The sequence below is a fragment of the Ptychodera flava genome, chromosome 19 (assembly GCF_041260155.1).
Source record: "Ptychodera flava strain L36383 chromosome 19, AS_Pfla_20210202, whole genome shotgun sequence".
Taxonomy (NCBI): Eukaryota; Metazoa; Hemichordata; class Enteropneusta; family Ptychoderidae; genus Ptychodera; species Ptychodera flava.
The window spans coordinates 24,965,202-24,976,404 of NC_091946.1; the positions used below are offsets into that span (position 1 = coordinate 24,965,202).

The 11,203-nt window shown below is 38.5% G+C and overlaps 1 protein-coding gene across 1 annotated transcript; it reads left to right on the forward strand.

The window, feature by feature from the left end:
- Positions 1 to 750: 750 nt before the first annotated feature.
- On the forward strand, positions 751 to 9,767 carry LOC139119040 (calmodulin-like). The gene is made up of 5 exons (XM_070682656.1): positions 751 to 903; positions 2,603 to 2,633; positions 7,307 to 7,450; positions 8,478 to 8,726; positions 9,398 to 9,767. Exons 1-5 carry the CDS (start codon positions 901 to 903, stop codon positions 9,424 to 9,426), a joined length of 456 nt encoding a protein of 151 aa, XP_070538757.1. The 5' UTR covers positions 751 to 900; the 3' UTR covers positions 9,427 to 9,767.
- Positions 9,768 to 11,203: the final 1,436 nt, after the last annotated feature.

Genomic DNA, 11,203 nt, shown 5'->3' on the forward strand with positions numbered 1-11,203 from the left:
AACAGGGGACCCAGTGAAGACCATAACGTGCAATCAAATTCTTTCAAGGGATACTATGATGGAGCCGAAAAAAACCTTTGGTCACTTTCAAACAAACGGACTTTCGAAGTTTTAGAGAAACGTCGGTCAGATTTTCTTTGTGGTACAACGCACTTTGTGTTGAATCATGGAGCTTAAAAGGCTTATCCATGGTTGAATGATCAAGCGGCATTGACATGCCAGCACCGTTACCTGAAGTGCAGCAGGCCACAGTCTTTCGGCAGGAAGGTGACCCGTTGTCACCAGTACGTCATTTGTCAAATATTGAACCTGGGCAAAGAGGCTGGTCTACATGCTGAAATAGACGGAACACTTCCGTGAAACTGCACTTCTCAGAGTGTTGTTATCGTGTTTCTCTATGGAAACGAGCGTTGCCCGAAAGACTCGTCTACTCTGTTGACGAATAAGTTTGTATTACTATATTTTAGCTGCAGTGCCGAATGCATCGCGCCAAAACGGCTAAGCAAGTTAAGTCACCAATGATTTATGACCACTTCACATACCAATCTTGCGATAGCCTTTTTAAAATACCGGTGTATTGTTAAGTTCTGCGTAAAACTTAATATTTCTTTTGTAAAATCGATAAATATGGGAAAAGGAATGTGCATGGACATGCAAATCAGGTTTTTAGTTTGAGACAATGGACGCATAAAGATTACGTTTATTGTGCCAAATGGAATTCATAAAAGTGAGACCGTGAATAATAATTACTTGTTCATAAAGCGCATAAACAGACCTTTGAATTATTTGCTAGTCAACTTGTAGAGACGCTCTCGTCAAAAACTTTCGTCTATTCATACCCGTTCTGCCACCTTCGCGGACCTGATTTTTTATAGTTTTGAAACGAGGAAGAAGCACACGATGGTGAGTACTTTTCCGTCCCTTGAACATTTGCGCAGGGGAAAGAGCAATGCCGTATTCAAATAGCTGAGGAGGAGTTTTACCGCTCCCCATACAATGGTGGACCAGCATCGAGAGTAAACGCAATTCAACCACAGATTCAGCCTGTTTCTTTCATTCGAGCTTTTTTTCTCGTTCATGGCATCATAAGGTGTCGGTGGATTATGTCATTCGTCCCTAGGAGCACCTGTCAGTATATCAGAGACGTTCTTATTCCCGTTCTGTAATCCATAGGCGCTTCGTCAAGAATTTTGTGCTGGGGCGCTGCCCGGTATAGGGTAGACTGAAAGAACCGTCGCTCGAGGGCGCTCTAGCCATAATCGACTTGCAACAGAAGTACATGTAGATTTGATATTATTATGTAAATATTTAAAGATAACACACAAAGACTAATTAATGTAATTGACCCTAGACCCTGGAGCGCTCAAGGTCTATGAATTATGAAAGAACATGATGTTGCGCAACCAATGCGCATACTCTGTCATATTACACTCGTCTAGATGAAACCATTTCTGGCATTTTTCAGTACCGCTCTTTTATTGACTTTGGTGATTGGGAAGTGGCCTTGTCTGGCAGAAAATGGGTCATTTACGAAATTTGGATGTAACTCAATCAATTGTATCAAATATATCATTTCAATATCGATGTTGTCATAGTCATTGAAAACTTGATCATATACTTACACGAATACGATACAAAATTTGAAACTCTTCGTAGAAAACTTAACCCGAGCAAGAACAAACTCCTACATGTGTACTTTGAAACCTTGGGTACGGTCAGATATTTATAAGGCCATTTTGATTTTACGATAAGGAGCCGCCCGGTCCAATGGAAGAGATTCCAATTCGAGGAATGTCAGAATTCCGAAATGCATTTTTTCAATATACGACATTTGTCAATTTTGGTGTTGTTTTTTTTTGAGAGAGGGGGGTTGGGGAGGGAATGACAGGATATTGTATGAGGCGCATAATTCTCTAGTTCTTTTTCGGAATACCACACCCTCTGTAAAGTCTTAGTCCGCCGTCAGTTTTGTGGAGTGACCGTGGCTGGGGTTATTTTCATCGCCAGAGCAGCAGCGCTGTACATTTTTCGGCAGTTTTTACTCTGCATTTTGAACATTTATACAGCGGCTATCCCAAATCCCTTGGGTTCTCGTATTAGAGCTGGATGACATAGGCTATATTACCGCGTTACCAAGTCCATGATTCTGCTTTGAAAGCTGTGTGCAGTCAATCAATTGGATAGAGATAGTATGCACCTCGAAAGTTAAAGACTTAGACTTTTGCTCTAACTTTCCTCAAGGAATCGTTCAACTATTCTCTTTCAAAATCAAGATTAAAAATAGGGGGTCACCGTGCAAAATTTGGTACTAGAGAAACAAATTACCCAAGATTTACCGATATTAGAAATTCAAAATGGCCGCCATCCCTGTGTTAACTCTATGGAGAAAAATAAAAATTTTCGAATTTCGAAAAACTAAGCCGGTGAAAAGTTTTCTTTCACCAAGAGCTTTAAAATGAACCCCCACATGTGGTATATCAGAAGAGAATTGTAAAAGTTTGAGAGTCCGAATGTCTGTCCCCGAGGTGCGTTCTACCTTAAAGCTATTAAAACCTTCAAAGATCTGATAATCGTGACAAGATTCGCATATTATTTTTTGTAGGCTGATCAACTCTCAGAAGAACAAATCGCAGGTGAGTTCACACTAATGACGTCATCAACATAGCGTCTCAAGGCGCACCGATTATTTATGATTAAAAAAGAATTAACGGGCGCAGTAAATATCTCTTCGTAAGTGTCTCTCAACCGTGTCTCTCTTGATAGTGATAGGCAAGCATCTCCCTGGGTGTGGGTGCACAGTCCTTGACAAAAACGAGACCATTTGCAAAGTCTGATTAAACTGTGTCTGGCAAGTGCTGCAGTCGTCCGTTTCTACAGTCTCATAGCGCATATCACCAGCATTGTTAATTAAACTATTAGGGAAATAGTATGCAAACAAAAAGTAGTTGTAATCATGCATGACTCGAGAGAAAAATACTCTACAAGCAGGAAAAAAGTAAGAAAACTATTAGCTATAATTATAAAAAGAAAAATCCTAAATATCCTAAATACTCGATTGGATGATTTTTTTTCATATGCTGGAATCAGGCAATATCATCTTATGCTCCATCTATGAAATTCTTGTCAAGGTCATACTGACATGTATGGGGCTGACAATGTCATAACATTTGTAGCGTAAAGCTACTTGCGGGGCCAAAAGTCGACCGTACATGTATGAATTTGTTCACTTTTGTTTAGATGAAGTGTCATGTCGTCGGTTAAACTGAAGTACACATTTCATGGTCAGTGCCCATGTAATCTTTTGTTGGACCGGTATTCAATGAAACGTGGCAGTAATGTTCTTCGTTCTTTCTTTTGAATGAAACTCCGGTATCCGTGTCCTGTATTTTAAAAGGCCAGCCGCTGTAACTATTTACAATTTATTTCCATTACAATAATTTTATTAACGTCAACCACAGTTTCGTGTTCGACTCCCCGACGGACATACACGAAATTCAGCCTGACTGTTCGGCCTGCACATGCGTGAACTGCACTGTTATCGTTGAAAAGGTAATTTTGGTTCCGACTGGAATTCATATGTGAACAACGACAGAACATAATATTCTGCAATTATATGCGTTGTCTTGGCAAGCTAAATGGTGGGTGTTGCAACATGCTTTTTGGAGTAGAAAAGTTACCAGCTCTGATAGTAATATTTAACTTTATTTTAGAACACATAGGAAGCAATAAATTAGAAATTTCACCGAAAGGCATATTTTCCGAGCATTCATCCATAAAAGTTTCTCCATAAACTTAACTTTAATTGAAGCAGCATTACTACAATATCCTATCTCCCGAATTAGTTCCAATAGTGTTTTTAACACTGAAATTAGTCAGAGTATCAGTACAGGGTATAGGACGGTTGAGAAGACCTCAAAGGTGCCCCTGTCTCAAAGGTGCCCCCATGTTTTCAGTTGAACTTGATTTCCTTGTAGTCTTATTAAATTTCTGTTCATACATCCTGGTATGAATTTGTAGATCTTTGTAACGTCCTCAGTACTGATCTGTTTTTCGAGTAGTTTTTTACAAATGCATTCACTTTTATCATGTTTTTACTTCCGGAGCATTTTATCTTGCGAAGCAAGGCTGAACTGCGCGTCAATTTTTTCACTCAGAGGGTTTAATGACATCATGGGATTATACGCACACGCAGTGCAAGATCCGTCTTTGATAGAATTGGCACCAATATAACATTGAGCTATGTCCAAACCATGAGCGTTAGCGCTGTGTATGTTGTTATAGTTATTGTAACCAACTTCGGCTTTATTTTGTTTGCAGTCTCTTTGCTTTTTGAGTCAAAGGATTTAACACAGCGTCTCAGGACTCATGAGAGTAAAAATAGTAATCTCAGCAAATATCCAGCCCCCAACAAGCTGCAGGGGTGTACGTACAGAGGAAACATTGCAGCAAGGGAGATGTCATTATTTACGGCCTGAGAGTCGGAGGAATGACCTCGAAAATCCGAAATCATTGTGTGGGCCCATATTTTTGACAGCGTGGACTGGAGACCTAAACATTGTCCAAAGTCACCACTATATCTGTGTGTGTGCCTGTCTGTCTGTTTGTCCGTCCGTCCGTCCATAGAGAGATTTTGTTCAAGTCACCGCCTAAAACCAGAGATCATGCAATTTGGTACATAGCATTATCATTGGAAGATCTAGATTTGATTAGATATTTAGTGGATGTGGTCCGCATAATTAATAGTCATTTGCGTAATTAAAGCCCCACTAGCTGTATATTTTACCATTATTTTTATGATTTTACTTTCAAGCTAAAATAAGTTTGTAAGAATGTACTAATTTAGATGTGTGTATTCACTTATTATTAACTTCCCGCTGGGACTGTATATGCAATTTTGAACAAGATAAATATGACAATGCGATTAAACGTTTGCCCACACATTAAATCGCAGCCCCATGAGTAAAAGCATATATATCTGCACCGAAATATTCACATAAACTGCACAGAGTAGTCATGTAATGCATAGGGGTGAATGTTTTCAACTGTGGCGTTGCATGTTCTGTTTCCTTTGTAATATTACGAATGGCGGGAAGTGACCGTTAAAATTTGAATATACTTGTCACACAGGAATGGTTTCCTAATGCAGTAAAAGCCCATATCTCTTAAGAGGGTAGAATTCAGAGTAAACATGGAGAGAATTATATAGGAAGATATTTTGAGGTCAACAAATTTCAAGAGCTACAGCTAGTGGGGCTTTAATTAATTAATTAATTTGAGTATTTGACTATATTGCATTCTGAAGAATTACTCAACCAAACGTGGTGCAATTACTATGCAGGTATGCAAACTGTTTCTGTGGTCGTAATGTGCTTAATATTTAATGTGTCTTACAAAATAGCTCATTTTCATATTTAATGAATTTCTATGATTTGGCTGTATATCAATACTGAGTGCACCGATTATAACAGTAATAATCACAATAAAATATTGATAATAATTAGGTCGGCTTATGATGTAAGTTTTATAAGCAAGACGTTCTAATTACTAGCTCATTTGCTTTTTTAATGATTTCTGTAATTAGGCTGTATATAAATATTGATTGCACTAGTTTCGAGTTTGACCTCTGCGTTGGATTAATAATTCCAAGTCAAATTTATAGTGAGTGTTCGAAGGGCGTGACATCTTAATTACCAGCTCATTTGCATATCAATGGAATTCTATAATTAGTCCATATGTCAAAACTGAATGGCTACATTTGATTTAAATACTGGTATACATTTGTTATACTTAGATTTATTTTTGCTCCAAGTTTGATTTGTGTGATGCTTCACATCTATCACAATCTCAGAGATAATGAATTTATGTAATTAGGATATGTATCAAAAGATGTTAAAGGGAATCGAGTGAATTTAATCAGACTACTGAGGTACATAAGCTATACAAACATTAAGTCATACTGAAAGTTCATGAGCATGGCATATCAGTGGATTTTATCAGTTTTCTAAGGTACATGTCAGAGCAGACCACTGTGAATTTGAATTTGAGTACGACATTGTTTGAGTACGACATTGATGAATGTTTGATGGATGGATTCATTACCCAGATAATTCTGACAATGATATGCTTCTACTGCTATATGCAAACTACTTTTACGTAATTGAAGGAATTAATTTGACTTCAAAAATTGTGCCAGGTGACCTGTAAAGTGTCATTTACTAAAACTAGGATTATGGTACACTTCCACAGTTTTTCTAACACTTAGTATTGATTTGAACAAATGACTTTGATTTCAAAAGTGCCCATGACCTCAAAAGTGTTCCCAGATAAATCTGACGATTATCCGCTCCCGTTGCTACATCCACCTACTTTATCGTAATTTAAGGAATGTCTTTGACATAAAGAATATGCCAGATGATCTGTAAAGTGTCAGTTACGAATAGGATTACAGAACACTTCCTTGGCTTTGTCAAACATTTAATGTTGTATTGAAAAGAAAATATGAATCAAAAAGTGTTTCAATGACCCCAAAGGTTTCCCAGTTTAATTGCAATGATTATTTGCTCCCAACACTATATCCAAGTACTTTTTACGCAATTAAAGGAATGTGTTGACTTCACAAACGTGCCAGGTGACCTATAAAGTATATTTGCTATTAAGACTATAGGGCATTTCCTCGACTTCTTCAAACATGTAGTATTGAACTAAGAAAATAGATTTGACTCCAAAAGTGTCATCATGACCTCAAAAGTGATGCTGGATAATTATGGTGGATATGCTTCCACTGCTATATCCAACTACTGTGCTAGTAAGATACCTAACGCAAAATTTCACGAGGCACAGAATCCAATATAGCTTTTTGCTGGAAATTGTACCCGCGGCTCTTGAACAAATTACCAGCCAATATGAAGTCCTGATAAAGGTTGTTGGGGCCGGTTGGGTACGAATCAGGCCATGGTTGTGCGCGCCGAGTAATTTAAAACGGAGTTACAGTTTACCTCAGAGATTGGAATAAAAGTTCTTTGTTTTCATCATGTCACATGGAACGACATATAAAACATAAAATATATTTAAAATAAGTTGAAAATGTTGAATTTCCATTTTTTAAAACACAGGACTAACCTCAGGCGGGTAGTGTGTGTTTGAGAGAGAGAGAGAGAGAGAGAGAGAGAGAGAGAGAGAGAGAGAGAGAGAGAGAGAGAGAGAGAGAGAGAGAGAGAGAGAGAGAGAGAGAGAGAGAGAGAGCCGTTCATGTCTGTGTCATCGAAATCATAAAGTTTTTGAAAGCATGTTTTTGTTTTGGTTTCAGAATTCAAGGAAGCGTTCTCGTTCTTCGACATGGATGGAGACGGCAAAATCACGACTAAGGAACTGGGAATCGTCATGAGATCACTGGGTCAATATCCGACAGAAGCCCAACTTCGGGACATGATCAACGAAGCAGATGCCGATGGTGAGGAACGTTGAGACTGTCTGGGGAAATGATCACCAACATCTTTTACACATTTTAAATCCATACACATTGTTATAGTATAGAGAGACTGTAATCGATAAAAGCGGCATTAACTTTTAGTATTCCTAACACATGTCCTCTATTTTTGTTCCTTTGTGAAAAACTGTTTCTTGTTCTACTCCTAAAAAATCATGTCTACTAGTCAATCAGTCTGAAACGACAATGAATGTTGCCAACTGGAGCATGTTAATTACAAAATAATCCGGCATTTAGGGTAGTATACCCCTTGAAACTGAAATATTTTTAATTTAACTTTTGCTGGAACCTTGCCAAGTGAAACGTTTACCATGATCTCAAGGTGCTATGCGCCTCCGGGATTGACATTCGGACTCTCAAATTTTACAAGTCTTTTCTGATCTACCACTTGTGGGGGCTCATTTTAAAGGTCTCGGAGCAAGAAAACGTTTCAGCGAGTCCATATATTTTCGATAATCGAAAATTCCATTTGTTCCCATAGAGTAACTCATGGATGGCGGCCATTTTGAATTTCAAATATTGGTTGTTTCTCTAGTACTAAACTTTGCACAGTGACCCCTGATTTTTATTCTTGATATTATAAGAGTATAGTTTAAAAGTTTCATTGAGAAAAGTTTGACCAAATGTTTAAGATTTTTCATTTTTGAGGTGCATACTACCTTAACAAATCAAGAATAAAAATCAGGGGTCACCGTGCAAAGGTTTGTTCCAAGAAGCAGACTACCTAACATTTACCGATATTTGAAATTCAAAATTGCAACCACTCCTTGGCTAACTCTACTGAGGGAAATAGAATTTTCGAATTTTAAAAAACTGAGACCGTGAAAACTTTACCTATTGCAAGAGCTTCAAACTGAGCCCCACAACGGTAGACAAGAAAAGTATTATAAAATATGAGAGTTCGAACATATGATCCCGAGGCACATTCTACCTGAAACATCATGATTTGAGGGAGTTGAACAAGAATCATTCTTGTGTTTCATTGGTACAGGTAATGGGACCATTGATTTCCCAGAGTTCCTCACCATGATGGCACGGAAGACGAAGGACACGGACTCCGAATTAGAAAATGAAATCCGCGAAGCCTTCCGCGTGTTCGACAGGGATGGCAACGGTTTCATCAGCGCCTCCGAGCTGCGTCACGTGATGACGAACCTCGGCGAGAAACTGACGGACGAAGAGGTCGACGAAATGATCCGAGAGGCTGATATTGATGGCGATGGACAAGTCAATTACGAAGGTAGGGACGACTCCTTTGCTCTATTACAAATTTAAAGATATCATTCGCTATCAGATTGGCTGGTAACCATGAACGAAATTTGATTGGTTTGACTGATTCAGAAAGACACAAAGTAAATGCCAAAATTTCTCACCAAGGACACTCAATCTATATGCATGTATACATTAAATTCCTTGCCGATGAGGACAATTTGCTTGGTGTGTTGTTTGGATACTATTGAGCAGCAGTTGTGTTGACCCTCGCCGACAAATGTTACGAGTCAAAAATTCAGAGAAATCTGTCCTTTTGAAGCAAAATGTATTTTTTCTTGGAGTGGCCGTACCATCTATGTGAGTTTTAAACAGTTGGTTATTGGTACAGGTTGTCAAGCCAGACATACATTGAAAGGCAGGGAACCCTGTAAATCACATACTTATACTCAACAGATGAGCATATTGTTTAGTTAAAAAACACTCCCAACAACGCCCATTTATATATGGCAGTCAGGTGTAATTATCTTTCGAAGTTCATCCTTATATGTTTAAAGAAAAATACCTACCGGCTAGACAATTTGTTCTACAACCAAATCAAAGTCCACCAGTCGGGGCAGACTTGATTGTATGTATTTTGACACGCACACAGTGTCCATTCCCCGCTTTGAAATCACAGCAAAATATGTCTTTTCTCCCCAGAATTCGTCAAGGTGATGACGCCGAAATGATCCCGGAAGATGGTCACGACATAGAATTGGGATGAGCATTTCAGTGAATTATTGAATTATAATGATGAAGAGCACAGACTTTACATTTTTATCAAACAAGGGTGGGGTTTAATAATTATGTTAATGTTCGATCGGGAAGTACAATTATTCACGTGTCTTGTTTCAATATACCATTATAGTACGGCACAAACATACACTCTCTCGAGTGAAAATTTCCGTATCAAATTTGGGATAATATCATCACATAAAGAAGTACGAACTTTGGAATATTGAAAGACTTAGTAAGTAAACATCTTACATTTTCTCAAAGTATAAATAAATCTTCTGTCATCGACAAAAAATGTACTTCTGTTTATTTCAATCCGGGGTTTCGACTCTAATATTGAGGATGACCGAGTCCCGAAGACTGATCGTTTGATTTCCAACTGACAAGACAAGTCTCTTCTTTGCTATTTTTGTACATTCAAATACGAATGTCGAAATCAAACAGAGACGTGCCATAATGCTTTGCAAAACGACCCCAAAATATGTCGACACACTAATAACGAAGATTCCAAAGACAGCTCCAGAGGGCGTTCCCGAAATTAAAACTGTGTATTGATGCTGAAGACAGTATAATACCAACCCCGTAATGGTGTCATCAGCGACTCCTGCTCCCGGAATGATTTTATCTGATGATTCATCAGATCTGCACATCAGCAAACGTTTACAATGTAACGTATAGCTTTGTAAAATTGCAACGAAATATAAAGGTTCCACCATCTCGTTGTGATAGAAAATTTATGAAAACTTACCACGAGTGATTATCGATTATCGTCATCTTCAAGACACCGCTTTATCCATGACACCTTGAGAGCAAAAGGGCCGATCATACCTAATCTCCTTATTTGCTGTAGCCGATCATTGAATTTATGCTAACCCGGCCAGGGCCATTCCAAACGATAATATCAGACACCTTATGCCTAATGTTTGTAAAATTGAAGATATAAACAAACTGAGGAAGTGTCTTGACAAGTCGGACTTTACCAAGTTAAGATGACGCCCTCTTGAACTCCATAGCTTAAGCAGCTGAGACAGATATTTTAAACGACTCGATATTTTCAATGTTAACAATCTCATCGTTATACGAAAAGTAAATCCAAACAATCGTTATCATGCCAGTGGATAAGGTAAAGCTTGTCGTTTCTATGCCTCCACCTGTAGGGCCACACTGCTTTGGTTTCACAGCGATTTATGGAAAGGCCAGATGCTGCTTGAAATTCCCGAAGAAGAAAAAGGAGGCTTTCAGGTGATTTCTCACCTGCTGAAAAAAACGGTTAAGTTTCCCACGAATGCAGACTTTTCGATAACCTTGTCAAGAATCTGAATGCCTCGAATACAGTCTTTCTATTGAATGGCCACGAAGAGGCCCTCCAGGCCCCTGTCTACGGATAAGAGTGCTGATGGGGATAAACGCCCTCCCCCCCCCCCGGCAGACGCCCTATGATTTGAAATAAGCATAGGAAAGACCACAATTCAGGACACAATTTACACTGCGCAAGATCTGAATGGAAAAAAATGAATCCAATTTTACAAGGGATGGAATAAAATTAAAGGACTCAAGAGCTGTATAAATTAGGATTACTCTAAGCTGCCAAATAATTTTTTTTTCAAAATCCACTGCCATTTAAATATCAAGAAGGTCCTCCTCCATCTTAGTGTACTTCATCATGCCTTTAATAAAATATGGACAGTCTCCAATTTGACGTCCCTTAGCGAAAGCAGACCGGGTGTCGCT

Excerpts from the sequence above, each read along its gene's own strand:
- LOC139119040 (XM_070682656.1), top strand. Across the intron at positions 2,634-7,306 it reads CTCAGAAGAACAAATCGCAG|AATTCAAGGAAGCGTTCTCG; the intron begins GTGAGTTCACAC and ends TTTTGGTTTCAG. Across the intron at positions 7,451-8,477 it reads CAACGAAGCAGATGCCGATG|GTAATGGGACCATTGATTTC; the intron begins GTGAGGAACGTT and ends TCATTGGTACAG.